At 44.9% G+C, this 25,557-nt stretch overlaps 1 protein-coding gene across 2 annotated transcripts in view; it reads right to left on the bottom strand.

Moving 5' to 3' along the window:
- Positions 1-25,557, bottom strand: part of pvrl2l (PVR cell adhesion molecule related 2 like) — a 313,692-nt gene that overhangs the window by 134,802 nt on the left and 153,333 nt on the right. For both annotated transcript variants that reach the window (XM_084380365.1, XM_084380366.1), the window contains exons 5-6: positions 23,400-23,517; positions 22,706-22,854 (exon numbers count right to left, since the gene is read on the bottom strand). In XM_084380365.1, coding sequence (XP_084236491.1) covers positions 22,706-22,854; positions 23,400-23,517 — 267 coding nt within the window. The remainder of the gene's footprint in view (positions 1-22,705; positions 22,855-23,399; positions 23,518-25,557) is intronic.

Raw genomic sequence — 25,557 nt, 5'->3', positions numbered from 1 at the left:
CACACACTCAACTTAATTACCCTCGATGACACAAACTTGTACAAATGCAGACACACACACAAAGCAAAAACCACACTTTCTCTTCAATTAGTCCTGATTCCTGATATTCACACACACACACACACACACACACACACACACACACACACACATACAGTACACACACACTTCCTTTGCCCCACAACCAAAATCTTACCCCCCACCCCCCCGTCCTGCATCCAACCGCCGGTGTTTCCATGACGATCTCAATCATTTCCTCATGCAACCCCTCGATGCCGCAGCGAGGGAGGAAATTTCCTGCCTAAATCATCTTCAATTCTGTCTCTTCATCACGGATTCTAGCCAGTGCTTTTCATCTCCAGCGCTCTCCCTTCGCTTTTCATCAGCGAAGAAATAATCGGGGGGGTGGTATGAAAAAAAAAAAAAAGGAAGAAACTAAACTGTAAACCACACAAAAATAGACAGAGGAAGTGAGAGAGAGGGAGAGGAAAAAGTCAGAGCGACTTTTTTAAGCATCTTGTTTTTTTGGGCATTTTTCTTGGCCCATTGAGCCTCGCTGTGCTCGCTCTCCTCTGAGACGTTCAGGATTTTAAATGGATGTCTTCCGACACAGTGCAAGCAGATGGGATGAAAACTAAAGAGCACAGACAGACGGGAAGCAGAGAAGAGAAAGAGGGAGGGAGGGAAACTCTGTGGATGCAGTGGGTGTGGATAAAGGATTGGATGGATAGATGATGATGGATGGGTGGATGGATGGTAGTGGAGATCTTCTCCAAGCTCATTAACCCTTTTCACCTTGGAAGCTAATCTGTGTTGCTTTTTTTGCAGCAGAAAACACACTGAGACGTAGAAAAGGCATGCGCGGGAGTTGCACCTACATGCACACACATGCTTTTTCCTCCAGTCCTGTGGCCTCCTGCAGGGGTTGTGAACTATAGGAGGTTTCCCCAAGTGCCTCCCCACCTTCCTCCTCAAGCTCTACACTCATTTAGCATCCAGCTGCTGCACACACACACACACACACACTGGCTCATAAAAACACTCAATAAATGACTCAGGCACACACAAAAACACTCTCTGCAGATGATTTCCCCCACTCCTGGCTCCATTCAACTTAATAACCGCCCTCAGCCTAAAGTGTAAATGCACAAAAATTACAGCCTGTACAAGCACATTTGTGCGAGCCTGTGTTCATGTGCACACACAAAACACACAAGCGCCTTAACTCACTCTACCTATTGGCAGTGTATATGTGTATGAGCACACAACCAGACTGCTGGCACACACAACTGCACACACACACACGCAGGGGAAGTGTACAAATCGCACTCTGGACACCGCAGGAGCTCGAGGCCTCGGAGGTAAAAAAAAAAAAACAACCTCCAGCCGGGAGTTTCATTGAGCGCAGATTAACTGTACAGTTGTAAAAATGCAGCCATAAAGACACACTGCAAGGCAACAAACTGGAAGCACCAGGACTGGAGACTGATTCTGAGTACATGCACATCCACTAACACCAGTCAGATGAGCACAGAGGCTGATGCTAACTGCCTGTGGTGAACACTAATGTGCACAAACTGAGGACATTAACAGTTTAAGGGCTGATGAAATATTCTTAAAAAGGCTTTAATCTGCTGTTTAATGATGACTGAGGCGAGTCAACTCGCTGCCAAATCACATTTGAAGAACTTGTTAATGAAATTCAAGGTCAGTTCAAGCTTTTAAAAGTAGCTCAATTCAAATTTTTAAACATGGCAGGACTCAGATTTACTGAAGGGCATTTGCTCCTCAGCCAGCAGGTTTTCATGATCATGCGGCACTCCGATATAAGACAGTGCTTAAAATTTTGAGCTCAGTGTGAACTTCAGGACGTTTTTTGTCATTATCCATCAAAAGACTGGAAATCTTCTGTTACAGATGCACAGTGTCAGTGCTATGTTCCCAGGCAACAGGGCCTTAAAACAATATCCTGATGTTTTTAGGCTATACTGCAGTACACAATATGTGTGTCATGATCTCTTCAGAAGCACTTCACAAATGCTAGGTCTGGGAGACAACACTGTAAGGATGCCGATTGGTACTTTCACACTGACACAGACACAGAGAGATTTTTTAAATTACCAGTGGTGTGGATGTAATGGCTAACAGAGGAGCTACACTGGACATGTAATGTATGCAGACCACTCACAGAGCAGCTGCTACAACACTATAATCAATGAGATTGGCTACACCAGGTGTGAGAGCAGAGCCCAGGGCCAGTCCTCTATTATTATTATTATATTTTTTTTACGCGGCTCTTTCATAAAGTGTCAATTTTGTTAGATTAAACTTCTCGTATACAAGAAACAATTCTAGCTGGCAGTTTGGTTTTGAGAGTTTCAGTTGTTACCTCCACCGAGGACATTATGGTGTGTCAGCAGGATTACACAAACGTGGATGGAGGATCTGAATAATCTGAATAAAAGGATGAATCCAGCAGTGTTTTCCTCACTTGGTCGGGCGGTTGTTTTCGTTAATGCCTCAGGTGGTTGGTATCTATGAGTAAGTGCAATTTGATGCAGTTAAAGGAGGATTGTTGGGGCTTAGCGGAGGTATGCGCTCGACTGAGTGCCAATCTAGGTATGAATTGTTTCCTTTCAATTGCTTCCTTGGATAAGCGATCACAGCGATCTTTGCTCAGTAACTTTATCCCTTATCCTTATTGTAGTATATAGTTGTTAAATTACAGTTTTTACACAACCTCCATGAAAAGCTGAAGTTTCACAGTGCTGCTGGGTCCAAAAACTGAAGATACAATTCAAAAAGTCTTCTTCTGATCTGTTAGTCACACAGTCCTACGCAGTACGCAGCTGCAGGTGTGGCCTCTTATGTAATGCGTTCTGTTGCACATCTCATTTGACATTTGGTCTGCACAACAGTCTCTTAAGATCAGAAAATGACATCACTGTATCCGTCGGGTAAAGACAACACTTTTGCCATATCACGATACAACGAGATCCAGAATCCACTCCGATATCATGATCACATTATAATACCGAGACCTTGCCAAGCACAACCCCCCCAAGGTGTAAAGGAAACGTCCTCTCAGTCAGCAGATCTTCAGATTTCTCCACCATCTCCTCCGTGATTATGCAGACTTGTGTTACATCCTCAAGCAGCGGATAATTGTGTAGACCTCTGGAATGTGTGAGAGTTGAGAGCCGTGACCTTAAAAAGCTTGAGAGCCTCCGGATCACAGCATGTCTTGTCACGCCGGCCGTAACTGTCTGCGAGGCACAGTTTTTACAATTAGCCTTTAAATCTTATTACAGGTAGAAGACTGCAGACAAGTGATGCATGCATTTTGTAAGCCTGATTTAATCAAACCCAGATTGCTTCGTGCAAAATGAGCACTTACTACCCACCGCGCCAGCAGGGTGGCCTGTAATTACGGAGACAAACCCGTTATACAAAGATAGATTGAATTCCAGATCTCTGTCAAAGGATGTGATCACACACCATTTTTTTTTTTATTTTTGAGCCTGAGTTTACTTTGTCACAGTTTTTAGATGGTTTAGGGAACCACAGCTTGAAACAACGACGTCACAGGACTCGCAGCTTGCTTGTTTACTTGACAGTTTTGAGAAAGCTGACACGCTGCCAGGTGAGAGAATTACTGGAAAAGAAGTGATTTCAGTTCCTGTAACTTCAGCGCTCCTTGCCATAACTTTCCCTCCCTGTGAGGACACATGAAGAAACAGAGCTGAGTATCGGTCCAGGCTCCAGTTTCCCATGGGTTCAATTTGTTAATGCTCAGCTTTCCAGAGATGAGAAACTGCTCTGTGTCAGGCATCAACATCAGTGTATAAACACAGTGCAACCATCAAGTCTTGGTCCTACAGTTGGAACACACTTTCTACTCTTAACAAGCTGAAGACCACATGGTGTGTTCAGGGGGTTTGGTTGGAGTTTTAATGGCACCGTCCTCACCTATGAAGCCGAACCAACAAGACCGAAAGAGTAAACACGTCTCACTCGTGCTGTAAACGATTTCAGCGATGCCAAGTTACGACTCAGATTATGTTTTGTGTTTTTGATCCTCGCCGCTTCCTGGAAACTTTGAACCAGCCAGAAAACGATAAAATAAATACCCTGCGTCAGCCGGCCGAGTCCATATAAAGAAGCATTTAATGCAAATCTGCGGCGATCCATCATCCAACTGTGGTGCTTACTCACTGCTGTGTGTGAGCGAGTCTCTCTCACACAGACACACACACACACACACACACACACACACACACACACACCCGTACACACAGAGCTGTCAACTTGAGAGGGTTCAGTAGTTTAATGAACATTATTGATGGCGAGGCTACAGCACTGCTGGCGTAATTAGTGTGATGTCTCACACCTACATGTCTGTGGCTTCATTAATTCAGTGCAGATTCAAGCTAATATGCATGGGCATGTGCACACACACTCACACACACTCACACACATACACATACACACACCCATACGTCATAATCCAAAACCCTGGTAAGTGCTCTTGCTTCTACACCCCGTCTGTCCTGCATTATGCACTGAATTTGCATCGCTGTGTGTGTGTGGATACTGTATGTGTGTGTGTATGTGTGTGTGTGTGTGTGTGTGTGTGTGCCAGCGTTGTGCACTGTCAAATATATTTTTAGTCTTATTCTGCTTGGCTGAATGCAGGGAGCTGATTGGATCCAGACCTTGGCTGTTGATACTGATCAACAAAACCAGCTGAGTGAAAAACAGCCATCAGCCTCCGTCTCCCTCCTCTCTCTCCATCCCTCTTGCCCACTCTCACTCAATCCATCTCCCCCTCTCCCCTCAGCTTCTCCACGGCTCCCTCCCTCTCTTAAATGGGGTGGTTTGTGGTCGGGTGACTCATTTCTAAGCAAATCCTGACTGTGGAAGAGAGGCGAGTGAAAGAGGGGGGAGAGAGGAGGGGAGCGAGGGGCTAAAGGGGCCCAGGAGAGTAGAGAGAAAGAGGGGGAAAGAGAGGGAGAGAGAGGGAGAGGGAAATGAATATGTGCTCTTGCATGCCTTTGCTCATTTCAGATGGATCACTTCCATCCTTTTAAAAAAAAGGAAAAAAGAGAGAGAGGGGGGAGAAGGAGAGGGAGAGGGAGGACGGGGGAGCCAGTGGGGGAGGAAAACAGCAAGCCCAGTGTGGACAGGATTAAAGCTGCTCTCTAAAGCCACTGCTCTTTTTGCTTCTTTATCCACCTCACCCTCTGCCTCACCCCCCTCTCCTCTCCTCTCCTCTCCTCTCCTCTCCTCTTCCCTCCTCTCCTCTCCTCTCCTCTCCTCTCCTCTCCTCTCCTCTCCTCTCCTCTTCCCTCCCTCCTCTCCTCTCCTCTTCCCTCCTCCTCTCCTCTCCTCTCCTCACACCCTGTTCATGAATCTGATCACAAGCACGAAAATGAAAAGCAAACATCAAGACAGTCGTAAACCCTCCCGCCCCAGATTTACCTCATGCTTATATCATGTGTTGTTATTGGAACTGTTGATGTCTCTGCACAACGACAGCCAGACAAATCCCTGCCTGTTCAATACTGTGTCAGCGCGGTCATTACAATGCATCACAATGTCTTGTGTGCACGTAGCGTTACTATGTGTGTGTGCTTACAGTAGATGGGGGGGAGTTGGCCTTCACAAGAGTTTCAACAAAATACTGCACTCAACAAATAATCTTTATACCAGAGTGAAGATGAAAAGTCCATATAAAAAGTTTATCACAGTAATAAATCTATTGTAAATAATCTTATCATTCACATCATCAAGACTAAAAGAGAAAGAGTCGGCCCAACAGTACATAGAGCGTACTCACAGCTAGCATCATCGTTAGCTTGGTTTGGATGTGAGACGATCACTGAACCAGTGATTTTATAGCACGACACAAAAACAGAATGAAAGAGCCAGTTTAAAAGGTCCGCTGTGTAGTTTTAGTGTCACCTAAAAGTATAATTTAGGGTTGCAACCAACTGAATACCCCTCATTTCACACTCTACTATAGAAACATGGTGGACCTGCTCCCTCTGTTTTTATAAAAGCCTCATTCTGAAGTAATGAAAACACAGCAATTCTCGTTTTCATGTGATTATACAGAAATGAATAAAAACTATGAATAATATTTATCAATTTATCATTAATATTAGATTATTCAGTTTTATTTCTTCCAATATATCATGTTAAATCCCTCCAAAGCCTACACACTGTGATCTTCTGTGGCCTTTATGAACACAGAAAAAGTACAACGCAGATATTAATCCAGAAAAGAGTCCACAGGAATAAAAGTAAAAGAGTAAAATACAACACAGTCAGACCACAGCACTGAGAACTTACTCCAGACAACTAGTATCGTGACTAGCTTGGTTAAACATAAGAAGAATGAAACATCGCTGATTCAGTTGCTTTATAGCAAAATCAAGAGTTTTTCTGTGGCACAAAACAGAACGGAGGTGCAAGAAGCAACATGGGAATGTGGTAACGTGCTACGAGGCAAAAGGAATCAGTAGTAATTACTGCAAACAAACAATCACCTTAAACGTTCGTCCTCCTGTTAGAGAAAGACTGAACTTTCCGAACAACATAATTATGTCTGAGTAAGAGAGGCCCGATGTCATAATGAAACCTCAATTAAAAAAACATGGCTGAGTGACGGCCTCGTCCGGAGCCTTCCTTCTCTTTCTAAAGACAATTTAAGAGACAGCAATTAAGACACAAGTTTTATTTTATCAATAGTTTTGCTTTTACAGACACAGATAAATGCTTACAGTAGCTTTTAGCCTCCCCTCAACTAATAGTATTTAGTTGAACTAATTGTACAGTTCTGTGGTGGGAGGCTGAGAGCCAACCAACTAATGCTACGCTGCTAACGGTACATCATCCAACACATTGTGTCATACACTTCATTTATTCAGTTCATCCATCCATCGCTAACATTTACCACTGACCCTGAAGACATTTTAGTGTTTAAGAGTTGTTATTTCTATAAGTTGACCCACAGCGACCTGTGCAGCTGCATCAGTCGCCTCCACACATTTTTCCATCACTCTTTTCTATTGATGGTGCTCGACAGGGAAGGAATAAGGACGAAAGACGAAGTCGACATTCATAATCCGAACAACTGACTTTTGATTGGACGACTGTTTCTCCATCTATTGCTTTCAATGTGCACAACACCAGACCTACAGTGTAACTCACTGGAGATGTAGGCAGAGATTTGTAGCCCTTTTTTGAACTGTTACAATCATTTCACCCCCAAATAAAATGATTTGCGCCTGAAAAGGTTCCCAGCTGTGAGGTGTCATATTATAAAGGTTGGACTGAGAGGATGGAGAAGGCATCACAGCAGAAGTCAAGGCAAACTAAAACACATCTGTTACAGCAAGCTTGCAGGAAATCAAAACAATCCACCATCTTGCTATCCCTCCAGTGATGACACATCCTTGATTATAACGGTCACGTTTAAAACTGGTGGAAACGTGGGCTGGGTTGCCAGGAATCCTCAAATGAACCGGTTCAGGAACCACAGCTAATTTGGTAGAAAAGGTGTGTTAGAGGTCTGGAAACAGGCTGCTTTTGATTCTCTTCCCTCTCTCCAGTCGATCCTGCCTTCATCCCCGCCTCCCTGCCTCCTTCTCTTACCCGCCTAAAAGGCCTTAAAGCATGTAACCTCAGTCTCCGTCAAACATGTCACCTTACATCCCTCCTCCTCTCCCCTTCCTAACCTTCCACCTCCCCTCTTTTTCTCCCTCTCTCGGCATTGATCAGTCCGTAGTGGATTAGCTGCAGATAGTGATTGCAGTCTGACCCCAGCTGGCCATGAACAAGCCCTGCTGGCTAATTGAAAGACAGCGCTCTGGTCTGCGGGATTAGAGACGGCTCTGTCTGGTCCCATCAACTACACACATGCACACACACACACAAATAAACACACCGCCACACAAACATCAGAGCGAGATGGGCGGTTTATTGAGGTTTTCGGATGTGTCAGGCCAGAAGGGAATAGCTCGCAGTCGCAACACTGAGAGAAATGAGAAATGTGACTAAGCCCTCGACACAAATCGGATGTTTTGTGCCCGCTTGTGTGTGTGTGCGTGCATGTGTTTGTCTCTATAGAGTGAGGAGGGTGTTTGTGTCTGCATGCGTGCACTGTATCTGCTTATGTAAGTGCTTGTGTGTATTTGCGAGCGTGCGGTTGTGTGACTGTGTATCTGTACCTGTGTGCGGAGCAGCAGCAGGAGCTCAGAAGTAATCATGGGCCGCTCCCTCGCCGTGCTTCAGCTGCAGGTAACACAACTAACATCTGACCATGTGAGTCCGGTGGAGAGCGGAGCCTGTGCAAGGGTCCACTGACAAAAGTGCATATAATGAATATATAAGCGTGCAGAGGCCGATATGACACATAAGTTCAGAGTGCGCTGGTGCATGGAAAATGGATACCAATTTGTGCATTTCAACCACATAATGAAGCCGCAGATGTATGTACAGAGCGCAGATATGCCTCATGTATGTCATGTGCATGATCCAGCCTTTACGTATGTGTGTAGTGAACTATTACATGTAATTCTGCCTGGAGCCAGACAGCTGAAGAAGTCGGGATTCAGAAAAAAACGCAACTACTGAGAAACAGAGAAGCGGAGAACAGGAAAGACACCCGGAGGAGGTGGATATAGTACATGACGAGCGCATGTGTTCGCGTGTGCTCATTTGTACGTTGGAGGTTCGCCCACACCGCACGCTGCCTCGCCCTGATTGAAACCAGCAGTGCTTCGGCTCAAGCTCAGCTCCGTCAGCGAGCTCGCCCCCTCGCCCCCTCTCCTCACTGCAGCAGTAAAACACAAAGTCTTGAAATCTTGACTGCATCAATCCGCACGAGCCCCGAACGTGAAATATTTAGGCAGAGAACGTAGAGAAACAAGTACCTCTCTTTAAAATATTTAGACTATATACCACGCAACACTCAACCCCACTGCTCCGATTCCAACTCTGCTGGCTATATATCAATAATGCAGCTTGTTTCGACAAGATAGATACATTTCAAAGTAGAGGCCGGGTTTGGTTGATGGGAAGTCGAACACACCACAGGCCAGTTTGGTAAGTTTTTGAACTGGAATTCAGAGTTGTTGAACCTTCGGTGGGTCCTTGCATGACATTATTGTGGTAAAATACGAGGACAAGGTACTTTATGGAAGAAAAAAGATCGATGAGGCCATCGTTTACACGTGTTATCACCAAGAAAAGGCTTCTAAATGGTCAATTCATTGTTCACATTGAAATGCTGCAATGCCAAGAAAGCCTTAATCAATATTTCTCTGTGAGTTGCAAAACTAGTCATTAACTGCCTGCAGAGTCCTCCAATATCAATGCAACCAAAGAACAGATTGAATAAAAAAATGCTCTTGTGAAAGAGTGCAGACTTCTGTTCTCCAGGACTGTCAGCTGACATAAATGACTTTACGTGAACAGCAATATTTATGTGTCTTAAAGAAAAAAAGTCTAGACGTATTAAACTGGACCTGCGTTTCAGAGTTTCCTCTATCTGATCTGTTTTACTATTTAACGTTACAGCTGGTAGCAGGTTCCTCCTGCCTCCTCGTTAAGAATGAAAGATAGTCCTTGATGACTAAAATGTGTAACCTCCTCAAGAGGAGAGGTGTTGTTTCTGTGTCTGCTTGTGAAAGGAGCCCTCAGTTCTTGTGGTCTCATCGCATTTCAGTTTCATTCTTTGTCTCTGGTTCTGTCTTGAAGGACAAAAAAAAAAAAGGGACAGCCGCCGGCTGAGGATGCAACACCAACTTTTGGCTCGCTTCCCAGAAAATAATCTAGCAATGAGACTTGGTGGAAATATCCAAGATTTTTTTTTCAGTGGAGCCAGCACCCTCTTCATTCCTCCGTTTCACCCCTTGAACCCTATTTTTGTTCATTCTCCGCTAATCAAAGGCCTAATCCCCTCTGTTAATTCTGCTAATTTGTTCCTGTACCACACAGCCACTTTTTCAAATTCTCTGCTATTATGCTCCGTGGAAGTGTTCTGTATTTTAAGCTAATTATAGGCCTAATCCTAATTAGGTGTCATTTATGTGCTCACACACACAACAGGATATTTACCTAAAAGTCCACCTTCATCACTCTACTTCAACTTGCGTTTCTTTAATTACAGTCAAGCTGAAATTTGGGAACTTTAAATATTTTCCCTGAAATATATTTTTGTACCCTCGCTCAAAAAGAAAGTTGGGACGCTGTTTAAGACGCAAGCAAAAACAGAATGCAATCATTTGCAAAGGATCCGTGTTTATCATCCGTCCTTGCTTGTGTTTCGAGGATGCCCCTTTCATACCCAACCATGATACCAAGCTCCTGTCCAAACTTGTTTAAATCTGTGGTTGTACCGAGCAGCCTCCAGGTGTGAAAGTAGTCAGGGCATTCCTGACAAGAGAGCATTGCTGAGTGAAGCTCCCCTGAATAATGAAAGGTAATAATAATATTAATAACACTGAGAAGTACTGCATTAGCTGTACATATCTGGAGTACATTGAGATTTTCCGCTGGACACAATGTTGCACGACTCGAACTACAAGCGGCCGACAATGCAGAGTCAGCAGTGAGTCCACATGAAAGAACCTGTGAGGTTCACATTTGACATTTGAGTCTTTCAGGACTGACTGCAGATGGAGAGGAGATGCAGCGTTGAAGACCAGCTACATGACTGCTGGTACCTTCACACAGCCTGAACTGTTGACCTTTGAATAATGAGACCTCCTCTGCACCAGGCCACCCCGCTGCCCCGACACACATCTAACTCTTCCTCCTCTTGCAGCGCATAACGGAGGGCAGGGTACTCGAGCAGCGTACTGTACTGCTCCGTTTACTCACTGATCAGTGGCTTTCAGATATATAATCAGTCTTTTTAAAACATGCTGATGATAATTTGTGATTACACGCTGACAACAGAAAATTACACATTTTAAATTGGGTTGGGGATGTGCATTATTTTCAGATAACTGCACAGCTCTGATGTAAACCATTCAGGGCGGCTACGTTCAGCTGTTACGAGGGTGTAGCTGCCTTCTCCTACTTGTTGGAGCAGTTAAGTAGTGTTTATTCTGATTCGATACACAAAAGGTTTGCGTTTCAGCAGCACACTGCCCCACAATGAGAATAAACATCACTTACATTTTAATTGCTAGCATGTGTGACAGTCAACTCCCACCGTTTCGTTAAAACAATAACACGCTGCTGAGCCAGAACGCTCTGTGTCGTGCACGGGGGGGTTAATTAGTCTCTGCGTTACATGTTAACTTTTAGATCACTGTACAGGACGGAGCACATAATTGGTAACTGACGCGTAATTTACCAAATACTCTCGCAGTTTCCTCTCTTGTCGCTTTTCTGTTTCAGTTCGTGATTTTCTGCAATTCCCACAGAAACAGGGAGATCGGACTTGTTGGGTTCTACGCAGAGGTTAAGGAGAGAATAACAATAATCTGCTTTAATGCTCAAAAAACACATCAGTTGTCTCATACTGGCCCTCTCTGTCTGAAACGCTCTGTTTTCAGCTCCTGTCTCTTTAAAACTCCACCTCCCCTTTATACTCAGTCTCAGTCTCAGTAACCCTAACCCTAACCCAGCACCGCTAACAACAAAAGAGCAGCTGCGCTAAATCAATTCTTACGTCCCAAACTAGATGCTAGGCAGAAAGTATTTAAATGTGATGTAGTGTGATGTCAAGAAGTCACGGAGTTAAAGGCGGGACTACAGACGAGGTGTTTCAGGAGCAGTGCTTTCTGTGGGAGAGAGGAGCCTCTGTCGGTGCAGACTTAGACCTTTTTTTTGTTTTGCCCTCGCAGCAAATGGCCTCCTACCTTCTGCCTCAGGTCTTGCCGTTGGAACCGAGAGCAGCAGCTGGTCTGCAGAGCAGGAGTGTAAATTAAAACGTCACTAATATAAGAAGATGATTTAATAAACGGGCAATTAAATTTTAAAATCAGTTCTAAAATCAAGGCAAAAATAGAGGAAATGTGCTTCTATCTTCTCGCTCTTGGAAGAACCTGAGCGGCGGTGTTTTGCACAAGTTGGATGCAGTTGACCGATTTTTCCGCGACCTGGCGAACAATGAGCTCCAGAAGTCGAGATGTCTGGAGACAAAAGCGTGAATGAGATCCAATCAGTTCAGTTCAGTCCAAGCAGACGTCTGTGCCAAATATGAAGACATCCCTTTCGTTGTCTTCCTGAGTAAAGATGGACGGACAAACCTAAAAACGTGACGCCTCCAGCTGCTGCTTTTGTCTGTGCGGAGGCATAAAAATAGTCAAGGAATCATTTGATGCTGCGAGTCTGACGAGCTGCCTGACAAAGTCGCTGACACAACAAAACGCACCTGATATATTACCCATAATGCTGAACCACAGCTTCAGTCTGCGGAAGCAAGTGAGTCTCGTCAAATATCACACAACTGGAGATGAGATGATTATTTCCCAGCATTCCTCGATTAATACAAACACCACAGTGTTTCCTCTGATTGCCCCGGGGTTATTCTCTCTCTGAGCTCTAATGATGAACCCCGACAGTGAAAATGTTCTGGACATTTTTCCGTCTTTCTTTCTCTTTCTTTCTTTCTTTCTTTCTTTCTTCCTTTCCTGCACCGGTAGCGGTAATCTGTTGACTGGACGGTCATCCTGCTGTGAGACAGATAGAGAAATAGGCTGAAGTTACCGCTGCCGGGCACCCGGTGATACCGAGGTGAGATACAAACCTGCCCCCGACTCAAATCTCTCTACAAGGAAGGCTTCACACACCCAGACTGTATGCATCCGTGTGCACGGGTGTGTTTGTGTATTCCCTCCAGGTCTGTGTGTGTGATAAGCCGTAGCCTGGAGGCTCTCTCCTCAGCTCTTATCTCGCTGACAGACGTTGCCCCTGCGTGGCCGCGGCCCCAACAGTCACACCGAGGGGGCACGGCGGAGCTTTTTTCTCTGACTTCTGGAAGTTTCTATCAGATTTCTGCAGCTTTGTTTCTGATTGTCAGACAGAAATAGTTTCATACACAGATAGAGGCCCCTCCCAACATCATGGCGCTCAGTTTAGCGGGATCAAAACTTGATTTGGAAATCGCTGAAATGAAGCTCATCTGGATGAAATCAATGTTTCTCAACAGGGCTGTCTGAATGACACAACTGAAGCTCAATCCTATTTCAAAATTTTACCCTCACCCTTAATTTTCAAGTGCCCCTTTTACCCCTTGATTTACAAGAGGTAGTGGTTGAAATCCCCCCCCTACAAAACAGGACAACCCTTCAAGACCCTCACACATCATCACGAGTGAACATCTCCAATACGCCATTGTGTACAGTGCCATTTGCCGTTTATGTGATGGAGAGAAAAACATGAACGCTCGTAATTCGTTCCCAACTTCACGCTTTCAATCGAGTCATCAAACATAAAAAAACACTGCTTCATTACCAGGCCGCTAACATTAGCCACCTGTGCTCCTAACCTGCCGGTCTGCACTGATATTAGAGGAGCGGTAACTTCACTGCGCCATATTTTGGGCCATCAAAATTCGTTGCATTTTGACTGTCATGCACAAATCAGCAACGACAGTGTAACTTTAGCTATATAGCGTGTTAGTTACTGAGACCTCTGTCTGGAGGGCCATGCAGCCCCAACACTTCACCCTAACCACTCTATCAGGAATGTCCAACACCACTCTTGTGAACTTGTATCTTGAAGTAGACACGTGTATCTTTCAGCCTATTACAACACAGTGTACCATCAACGTGATTTTGAAGCTGTTGTTTTAAGGTAAAAAAGTTACATAATGCTGCTTTTTATATTCAATATCTCAACTCAGTCTTTTTGTCAAATAACAGCCACAGAAAGACTCTAATGTATTTTTCATTCGTCTCCAATTTTCCTGCTAAACCATCTTTTTTACGGCACAGTGTACGAGCAGAGAGAGATAACAGTCACAATCGATGATATTGTCCTCAAAATGTTCAACCGTCCGCCCCTCAGCCTCTCCTATCAGTACGAATCAGAAGCACAGCAACTTTTATTCTGTTGATAAAATGATATAAAGAGTGATAGTATTGTCATAAAAGCAGCTGCTCCTCTCCCCTCACACCCTGGCTGCATGCTGGTGGATTTAATTCACTTCTTTACAAGAATTTGTCACATCTCGAGATTTTTTCCATAAAGAGCTTCACTCCAACCGTCTCTCCTCGTGTGAAGTCTCGCTGAAAGATCCAATTTTAACCGTACGTGTGAAGCCACAGGTGAAAATGTCACTTCCCAGCAACTTCCGATTCTGTTATCACGTTTCCGGCACATTTCGTATGAAACAACTTGTTTGTTAATAAGCACACAGAGACGCAGCGTGCGGTGAAGCTCCGGCAGCGGTGTGTGTTTCAGCAGCTTCGCGGGAGCCGGGCTCAAGTGAAGCCCAACAGCTTTGATAAATCACAGCTGTAAGCGCGCAGGCAGACAGGCGAGTCCAACACAGGTAATGATAATATTACGGTAACGGATGAGAAACAGCGAGGCTTTCGCAGTTTTGCCAAATTATGTGAATAAACAAATATCACACCGCTAATTGATCCTGTGAGGAAATCCCTCTCCAGGCAAAAATAAAGCAAACAGAACTTTTTTTCTCACCAAAATATTTGTTATTATTCAATTATGGACCAACACCACGGTGCGTCATCTCAGTGGATTTCACAATTTTGTGCTAATAAACAGTTATTATAGTTTGACATCTGCCGTGTTGGATTTTTGGCAGCGTGAAGGTATTAAACCCCCTTTAAACCGCGCCAAGAATAAACCAGAACCAAACTTAACTTTCACACCTCCCACGTCTACGAGAGCGAAGCATGTTGTTCTTTTTTTTTTTTCCGGCATCTTCGCTCAATCAGATGCTACAGTTTTGTGGCCTGGGGCCCAAACTGGAGGAAAACTAAATCAGCTCCATCACAACGTGAGGGTTAGATGAGACTGAAGTGGTAGTCTAAACAAGCAGCTACTTTCTGTCTGTTACTTTAGCAACACGTCACACTATATATACATATATATAGACACAGGAAGCCCCAAGGAGCTACAGAGACACGGGGGTTAACAGCTTTACGTCTGTGCTTTACATGTGTTTGAGAGCTTAAATGAGAAAGACAGCGAGATCTGTCAGATGGATTTCATATAGGAGGCTCCACGCACAGCAGAAACAGCGGGTCAGAAGTCACCTATTATTGTGATTACTTTGGATCTTTGAGGTCAAGTAGCACAAAGTGAAACAAGGACGTTTCTATCAAGCATGTAACACAATTTCTGTGTGCTGCGTTTTATGTAACGACTCATTACCAAGTGTCCTGATGTATACAAAAAAATCACAAAGAGATACAAAGGAAGAGCACGGGAGGCAGAGGAAACACCGCGGCCGCGCTTCGTGATGTTTTTCTGCCTCAACAATTATTTCTGTACATCAGGAGAGCTCAGAGTGTATTACCCCGCCTGCTCCAAAACAATGTAGGATGTATTCAGGATTCAGAGGTTTTATTTGTCAAGAGCTCATTCAGTGTGTGCAGTGAAATGCAGTGTGGTGTAGGCTGTAACAAACAGGCTTGTGACGACTAAAATCACTGAGTTAAAACTGACCCACTTTGGTTCAATACAGCACTGATGTGTGTTGGAGAAGGCCGGATACTTACGGAGGACGCAGTCGATGTCTGATGGCCTGAGGGAAAAGAAGCTTCTTCTCACCAAACTTATTGAATACACCTTTTTTTTCTATTCACTTCAAGCATTATGAATTGTTAAGGCATGAAGCACGAGGCATTGTTGTTATGGTAATCCGTGATTTAATATGCAGTACTGTGCGCACTGATTCAAAAAAAGGTGGCTGTTTGAGGGCACGTTAGCTCATTTTCAGGTTCATACTTTCATTTTGGTGTCGACGAGGAAATGTTCACACGCTTTAAACTGGAAGTAGACGACTTTTTTTTATGCTCTAACTTCTCATTCTGAGGTAAATACTGATTGCACAGTGTACTGGCTGTAGAGAAATGACACCATCTGCATATAGATTGATTCCCCTATAAAACTCACTTTCATTTTACGACTTGCTTTGCCACCAGGCTGGATTTCCTGTCCCGGAAAAATGACGGTCACATTACAGCAACTCACAGCGCTACTGTCAAAAAACAGGGAAAAGGGAATTGTTTTTTCTAGTCGTGTTGTGTCATAGTCCGTTCCCTCTCTGATATGTGTTTCCTCTTATTACCAGGAAGTTGAGCGGTAGATCAATAAGTAACAAAATCTGCCTATTTATTAACAAAACAAGTGTTTTATTTGCCTTTTCATATCATTGAGATCAGGTTTCTGGGTCAAGTTGGGATTCTTATGGTTGTTTTGTGCTTTTGACAGTAGCAAGGCCGCTAGCGCTAGCCATTATGCTAACCTCTATTCACCCTCCCCCTGAATGCTCAGTCTGCTCTGATTGGTCAGCTCTCACGGGCCTGAGCAGACTCCGCCCATTGTGTTTCCACGTTAGCTCTGCCTGTGTTTTTGCAACCAAGGCTGTGCTGAGCTCATAGCTGAGGGGAGCGACTGTAGAGTTGTGATGTCACAACCTTATGTGAGTCCCTTTATAATAAAATAAAGGATGAAAATCTCACTTTCTTCAAGATGGGACCTTTAAGGGACACGTGCCAGCCAATCATCCTCCTCCGATGTTCTCCTGACAGAGCTGTCCACTATCACTCAGCCTCGTCTGCGTCTTATCTGCTTACAGTATGTGTGCTCCCTTCAGCCTGTGCAGAGGTTAGCTCAGGGTTTGTGTCCGAGAGACTCAGCGCCAGCGTTTTCGCCCCATGGCGATTTCATCTGATTATTTCATGCACCGAGTTGCATGGTCCAATTTGCCTGTGTGTGCATGTGTGAAACACTGTGTGCACATGCACGTGTGTATGTGTGTGTGTGTGTGTGTGTGTGTGAGTGTGCACTTCTTGCAAAGTGAGTTTGTCTTTCCAGTGGACAGCTATCTCGCTTGCTGCAGGCAATCCAGGAAATGCTTCTCCACTGGTCCCCTCAGATGTGACTGTGTGTACGAGTGTGTGTATGAGTGTGTTTGTGTTTGAACGGCAACAACAGCCCCCAGCCTCGTGCCAGCTGGACGCCCCATGAAAGGACTGGATGTATGGGGGGGGTGGGGACTGATGGGCAGAGGGGTAGAGGACAGAGGGGGTCACAGCCTCCTGCCAGCCCGCTCTTTTAAACTGGACCAGAAGTTATGGGACTTTTTTTAGAGGACTTTCCTCCTGCTGCTGCCTCCGTTTGTGCCTCTCCACCGCTTTCTGCTTTTTTTTCCACCCTCTCTCCGCCCCCGACACTCGCCTTTATCTCGGTTTTCAGTCCTTCTGCAATCTCTCTCTCAGTCTTTTATTTCTGCTGCCCACCCCACCTCATGTCCCCTCCCATCCTCCACTCCAATCATCTTTTTCTGCCAACATCCTCTCTCTCTCTCTCTCTCTCGCTCTCTGAACACGGTGTGCTGGGCAGATCCAGCTGGCGCCGTGGCAACCAAGCAAGCCATGCATAGCTGGCATCGTGCGCATGTGAGCAGGATGGGGGTTCAGGGTGGCGTTGTGGTGTGTCTGTGTGTGTGTAGTGGTTCAGGGGGGATGCTGCACACATTTCACTCTTGTCAGCGAAACACTTAAGAACAAAATCTGTGGCTGCGTGTTCTCAGGATACACGACAGAGGAATGGACTGAGTTTGTGTCTTTTAGGTATCATCCTACTCCCCCCTGCCTCACCTCTCTCCCTCTCCCCCATCTCTACTGTCTCCTCATGCGACCCCACATCCCTCCCTCTCCTCTAAGTCGTGGCCCTGACGGAGGCTGAGGAGTAAATCACGACACGTGACGGCAGCTCGACGGCAGCAGAAAAGCCAGACAGCACGGTGCTTTCATCTGCCATTTAACAGAACAGAGAGGAGCCGTTAACAGTTCTCAGCAGGGAAATTAGTGGGGTGTGTTAGGCCTGTGTACACAAAGTGCCGGGGTATTAACTGTTACATTATTGAGAGCCGGATCCTTTCTGCGCCTGACAGTTGAGATCTCACGCTGCGAGACTGGAACCGGCTTCTGTCGGTGCTGATAGTGGCAAGTGGCTTCACTCGCAGTGTTTTTTTTCTCCAGGAGAACAAACGCCGGATCACTCTGATCCAGAGATCTTTTGGGGTTTTGTTGAAGGTAAAAAAACGAATGAAGACACCATAAGGGAAACTTTTTAGAAAACAGCTTTCTATGAAGATAAATAAAGCTGCAATCCACCACAGCCACAAAAAACTCATCTAAAAATCATGAGAATAGCACGGTTTGGAAGATAATCGCAGGCTGACCTTTGATACTGTCAGCCTGCTTGATAAGGAGGTCGGCCGGGGCCAAACCATAATGGTCTCCTTCCTCAACCAAAGCTGTGTCTTGGGCTGATCTAATTGGCTCAACACATGCATGGCACTGCAGCTGACTTTAAAATGTGCTCAGCTCTAAATCTCAGGACTCGCAGTTTACCATCGGGAAGCAGGCGGAGGAAACGCAATGCTTAAAGGTAAGCAGAGCTCTGTCGGAGAGGATTTTGCGTTTTCAGAGGATGATTTTTAAATATTGCAGGAACAAGGGCCACAGTGACATGAAAAGTAGACACACACACACACACACACACACACTTGTTGCTGTTTGTGAGAATGAGCGGTCATCACTTTGCTGTGCAGTGCTGTCCTGTGGAGAGCTGTTAGAGCCGTGCACTGCTGATCATAAGATTTCATTGTCTGGCTCGGCATGGGCAGCCTGGCCGTATGGAAAAATGGCACAAACTATTTCATGGCTCGTGCACTAAATGTCATGTGTTTACCAGTGTTTAGTTTAACAGTTCACTTGGTTTGTTTAAAATAAATGTATTTTCGGGAACAGACTTGACGAACTTTAAGACAGACGGAGTAGGATTAATTTGTTCTGCTTTAATTAGTAACTCACACACTGCTGAGTCATTCGGCCACGTATGTTATCATTTTTAGCAAGGTGAGTCAGACAATGCAGTCTTTTTTTTAATTTTGATTCACTACCAGTGGCAGACCGGCCATCTGGAGTGTTGGGAGTTGTCCGAGGCGGTTGCCTTTACATTCGGGCCAGAATGAAAGATAATACTTAGTCACTGGGCTTCGGTTCTGATGACTGTCGTTGTAGGTCTCGATTCACCTGCTGTCACCACAATTAGGAGTTTATTTAAAGGTCCCATATTGTAGAAAGTGAGATTTCCCGCCTTTATTTAAATCATAACCCAGGTCTACATGGTGTACTAATCCAAGGAAAGTACCAAAACGCTCAAGAGATGTGCCTGTGGTCCGAAACTGTGCCTCCAAACCAGCTGTCAGGACTTACATATTATATTGGCAGAGCTGATGCCAAAGCAAGGTGGGCGGTGCCTACTCAGGCCTGTGAGAGCTGACCAATCAGAGCAGAGCAGGGTCTTCAAGAGGGCCATCTTCAAGAGATGAGAGCTTAAACAGAGCGTTAAGGCCAAGGGTGAAAAGAGAAAAACATATTAACCTTAAAATGATAATCACATGAGACCTATAATACACGTCTTTGAAGCTAGTAGGCATTAACATGGTCTCGGCCAATACTTTACGTGACTCTATGGTGTAGGGGACAAAGGTTTAAGTAACGTTTCCATTATAACGTATAAAAAACACTACTCCTATGTCAGCTGTTTTCATACATTATCCCAAATGTTTCTGACAATGGCAAAACTTGGCATTATATCCCGTTCACGCCCTCTAGTTGCAATAGCTTCCATGAAAACACCAGATGATACGTCGGAGAGCTAGCCTCAAGCTAGCTAGCCACTCTGTGGTTTACTACTGTTTGTATTGCTCACTGATTTTCAGGTTGTTTAACAATGACGACAGCAACTCCCATGATCACTGTTGGAAGGCAGAGCTCTTTAACCCTTGTTTTATTAAAAATATCACCTGCAGAGCTTTAAGACTTCTGACTAGTATGTGGGGGTCTGGAGCTCAAGGCTCACCTGGAGTGCATTTTGTGTTAAGATGAATGTTGGCTTAATGTTGCCTCTGTTGCTATTGTAACATAAAAAACGTTTTAATTTTCAATAGTCCTCAAACTAAATAATGATATTTAAACAACGACCTCCCAAAATGAATCCTGAACTCATTCATTGGGTTTTGAGGAGCTGGTCTCGTTCAACAGCAAAGGGCCTGTTTTTATCATCCAGCAGGAGAATAGAGTCGGGCTGACCGCCTTGACACACACTTGAGTTAGACACGCAAAGTTTACAATGAAGTATAAATGAAGTATCTTTTGTAGAATCAAATTAAAGTTGAACTCGTGAAGAAGTAGCACAGACGCACAAAGTGAGAATGTCTATAATGAAACACATGCAGGGCGGTTGAGGAGACGCCACAGCTTTGATTCTCCACAACAGCCAAAGTCACTCTGATCAGTGAAGTTGTGTCAAAGTGTCCTTGAGCCACACACACACACACACACACCCACAGTCGCTATGCACTCACGGGAAGTCACTTTGGATGAGTGCGTCAGCTAAAAAACGCTAAACAAAAGCACGCTGCCGTCTTTGTTGGTTCAGCAAAGCCAGCGCGCCAGCTCCGCTCTCGTTTCTGGCACTCGCCCTCTCTCTGTGAGTGGACGTGTTAAATCGAGAGATTAAGTCACCGCGTTACTTTATACCCATTTAGTTATTTTAGTCGGGTGGAACAGAAGCAAACGGTGAAACACCAAGGACATAACACAGAGGAGGATGAATCACAAAGTCTGAGCTTGATCTCAGGGACTCAAAGATGAAACATTTGTGTGTGTGCGAGTCGTCAAAAGTGCTCAAAGTGTGTGTGTGTGTGCTTTGTGAGTAATGTGTGAACTCAAGAGATTTTACATGTGTCTGCAAAGGATTTCAGTGTGTTAAGCCTACGTGTGTGTGTGCTGAAAGGGGCTAGAGTACCCCTCCGTGGTACTTTGAGTCAGTCACAATGCTACGCTTCCAGCTAGAACAGTAGCAGCTTAGCCACTTCTGAACCTCCCACACATCCCTCCCAACACACCGCCTGGCTACAAAGCATCTTTGTTCTCCGAGGAGACAATTCAAATCTCCAGCTCTGATTTCCCACGGATTTTTCTAAATGTAGCTTTCCCTCTGTCTTTTGGCAAAAAGTAGAAGTTGTTTTTTTTTTTTTTTTGGGGGGAAATTTTATTTAGTTGTACCAGCTCAACACAGTGATTATTCAAACTAATCCCTGAGAAAAGAAAAGTATAAGAAGAGGAAGAAACCAGCGACCAGTGAAGCAGGCAACACTGTGGGAACACACACGCAGTGATAAAAAAGACACTCTAACAGGTTTAGAGGCCTGGCTGCTGATGTGCAGTGAGGCGCTTCAGCGTGCGAACATGTTCCTGGGTATTTGTCTGTGTGTGTTTGTGAGTGCGAGTGTGTGTGTGTGTGTTGGATCAATGCGTGAAAGCGTCAGAGGAAAATACACAAAAACCACCGACCGAGCACCGTGGCAACAGCAGCCGAATCACCGGACTAGCAAACGTCAAAAAACCCAGCAGAAAGATCAAGAGTGCATGCAGACACGACCGTCGTACTCTCACCAGGCAGGAGGAGGAAAGAGGAGAGAAAACTGAACAGGAATGAAAAGACAGAGCACGCAGAGCGCTCGTGCTTCGGGGTTAGTTGTTACGTAACAGAAACAGTGGATGCAAAGAATGGAAAGGTAAAAAAAAAAAAGAAGAAGGAGAGAAGAAAAACAAACCTGGGCAAACTGGCTCACACCAACTTGAACCCCCTTGGAAGAATTTAGAAACCCAGCAACAATCCCAACACCGCTGCGTCCACCGCAGGGCCAAAGCGCTGCGACCAGGGCCCGCTCTCAGTCTCATAAACCACAATTCACATTTAATTTACGTCCAGCAGAGCTGCAGTTTCCCGGTGGCAGTGCGGCCGCGTTCGCTCCGGTTTCAAGAGAGTGTTTTCGATCTGAAGTTATAAACATTTCGAGTTGGCCCTTGTCCTGCAATTTGGCCCCGCTGTGGTGGAAAGGGTCAATCAGAAGCCTCTGCTGCGCCTTTGCTGAAAGCCGGCCAGCGAGGAGGAATGCATGAAAAGAAAAAAATCCAATGTGAAGATTGAGAGAGACAGCATCCCTGCAGCTCTCAGATCAGCCCTGATCCCAGCGTGTGTTTGTGTGTGTGTGACAGAGAGATTTATGTTTGTGTGCATGCATGTGTTAAAGTGTATCTGCATGTTTGAGGAGGGATGTGGCCTGTACGTGCATGCAGATGTCATGAACTGTACATGTGCACCTACATCTGTGCACGGGATGAAGTGTGGAGCAGCGTCAGCTAACTAGTGTGACTCACATTGTGTGTGTGTGCGTGTGTGTGTGTGTAGGCAGGGATCACATGCTGTCAGAGGAAATAGTCCCGTTGTGTTTGACGGGATGCTGCGCTGTGTCACCTGTGTGTTTTCATCAAATATGGATACACATGCATCTCTACTGTACGCTGTGTCGTGTGCATCTGCGCACGCTTCCGCACATGTACAGCAAATGTGTGTTTGTGTGTGTGTTTGTGCGTGTTCGTCGTCTGTGGTTCGATGGACTCACCGATGACGATGGTGGTGATCTGGTGCCTGCTGGCCCCGTGCTTGTTCTTGACCTCGCAGATGAAAGTGGTGTTGACGGCGTCGTCCACCTTCCTCACCGTCAGCTTGTTGCCCTCCACCACCACCGTGTCGGGCAAAGGCCCGGAAGCCCTGGAGGGGAGGGAGTAGGGAGGGACAGGTAGGAAGGAAAGAGGGAAGGAATAAGGGGAGGAGGAGATTTGGTGAGAGGACAAAGGGAGGGAGATAAAGATGTAAGATAAGGGAGTGAATTGACCATACGTTTTGAGACATTGGATAAAATGAAGCCAAAGAAAATCAAAAAGACAAATCAATGAGAGTAAGGGAGAGGGGGATGAGGAAAGAATAAACAGAGAAAGATTGGAAAAGATATAGCAGAAGAGAGAGACGGTCTGTGACTGCAAAACTCAGAGACAGCATCAATGTGAGCAAAATCACAGACATGTGAACAGCCGTTCTGTCTCCCCGCTCAGCGTTCACCAAAAAAGCACACGCACAGCACGCCATCTGTCCATCAGGACGAGATGTTAGGAGCGTTTGTGCTTATCAGAAAATTGCTCAGAAATTATCATTAAAAGGAAGGATTGTTGTGCACGCTTCTGTCACGATGACAGCAACAAGCAGACTCTCAGAGGGAGACGGATCGACTGCACAGATGGACAGACGGGGATTCTTACGCGGTCCAGATGACGTTGGTGGGCGCGGGGTTGGCGTGGGCCTGGCAGAGGAGCACAGCGTCTGAGCGGCCGACGTACCAGTTGTTGTCGTAGCCGTCTATGGATACAGAGGGCGGGTCTGAAACAGAGAAACAGAGAGGACACCGAATGAAACTAATGTAAATGAGAGTCACAAAGATGTTTGACATCGTCCAGAGAAGCCAAACAATCCAGTGCATCGACATGTCAGTGTCCACTTCTTGTTAACTTCTGACCCAAAGTCAGTACAAAGCTGCAGCAGAACCATCTGGAGTGCAGCCGTGGTTTTGGGCTCTTATGAAAGGTTATGAGTTGAATTTTTTTCCCGGCGCTGTCAGAGGTCCCGTGAATGCTTCTGGCATTAATCTATTGGAGTGAGACCTCACTGAATTATTTATTTCTTTATCTTTTTTAATGCAAACGTAAGCCTGTAACTGCCCCTGTTAACTGGAAAATACAATGGGTCCACATTATATAGTAAAAACAGTCTGCAAATTGCATAATTTCCAAGTTTAAGCTCTAAAAACTGATATAAACTATATCACTGGATATGAACTCTTATTGGCTACATGATGAATCAATCATCCGGAGGCTGATGTGGAAGTAGCTCAGGAGAGAGGAGAAAGAAGAGAGAGCGGGTCACTGGTCTACACGATCACTCATTGGCTGTTGTAGGCTGTAGGGCGGGCATACAAGCTCATATCTACTCAAATGAGCTGTCAATCAAATGACAGCTATCTCAGGATCTCTGGTTCAGAGGGATAATGAGAGGAGTCTTGTTTCAGCTAAAAGCATGAAAAAAGCATCCGCGATCACAGTTTATTGCCATTTTGTTGGCATGAATGGAGGCCTGAACAAGTTAGCTTGTTACTGAACTCGCTTACTTTGTGTGTAGCTGGAGGGCTCCAGAAAAAAAGCGTAGTTTTAATTATTTCAACTTTGTTTTGGTGAAACCTTGTTCTTGTGCAGTTTTCCATGGCGGAGGACTGTAAACACCACAATACCCATGAGCCTCAGCCGTCATTTGAATCAAAAAGAAGCAATTTGGAGGCAGAAGTCAGAGTTGAAGCATTTCCAGTTTGCCTCTGATCCCCTTGTTGCAGCTGTGAATAAAAACATGGAGCCAAAGTTACCAAAGTCATCCAAAATTGACTCTTGAATCTGCGCTGCGGTATGTTTTATTATCAGTTTTCTCCACAGTGTAATCCTTCGCCTCCACGTGGAACATCATTTTAAGCTTGAGCGAGCCACACTTTTCTCTCCTTACATGTTTTTGTACTTGTTACTGTGTACTTTTTTACTATGTTAGGGCTGCGCGATGCATCAATCATGATATTTATATGATTTTTTTTCCAATATTTGATGCAAAATCACATAAAATATGAGTGTGATCCAGTGTTACACATTAAATAAAACAAAAACTCTTCACACATCTAAAAAACAACTAATATGGACAAAAGAAATGATAAAGCAGCAGCATGCAACTCTCTCTCGACCGATTCTCTTCATCGACTTTTACATTCATTAAAACTTTTTTCGTTATTAGCGTTAGCCTCAGCATTCTGCTCATATTCACACAGACTTTTTTTCTGTTCTGCGTCGGGCAGAATATTTTTAATCTGAACAGTTCATCAAACTAGTGAACTCTTTCTAAAGATGCAGCCAAATTAGAAAGTCTGCTGCTCTGGTCTCCTCTCCTCTCCTCTCAGTCGATGTGTGTTGCGTATTGGCCGTTGCAGAGATCGACGGTATCGACTGGACTCCAGCTCGAACCAAAAACAGAATAATAATGTTTTTTTCCTTTACAACCCTCAGCTCTGTTTTTTTTTTTCTTACTTTCTTTAACCTTGCCAGACATTTTTGTTAATTTCTCAGGGAATAAAGCGTGGATCTTGATGTTGAAATCAGGCGTACTTCGGTGGCTGGTATGTATAAGTGAGTACTTTTAGGTTCAATTATGGATAAGCAGTTGTAGGGTGGTTTAAAGCGTTAAGTGATACGGGGCTATCGAGTTAAATGTTGGATTAGGCTTGAATTAAAGAGGACTGTTGGGCCGTGGCGGAGGTATGCACTCTACTGAGTGCCACTCTAGTTAAATACTAGCACTTAACCCTGTGATTTATTTTGAGTCTGGGGATAA

Source organism: Pagrus pagrus (genome assembly GCF_965226575.1).
Source record: "Pagrus pagrus genome assembly, chromosome: 17".
NCBI lineage: Eukaryota > Metazoa > Chordata > Actinopteri > Spariformes > Sparidae > Pagrus > Pagrus pagrus.
The sequence above is the reverse complement of the archived record's forward strand: the minus strand, read 5'-3'. Positions and strand labels throughout refer to the sequence as shown.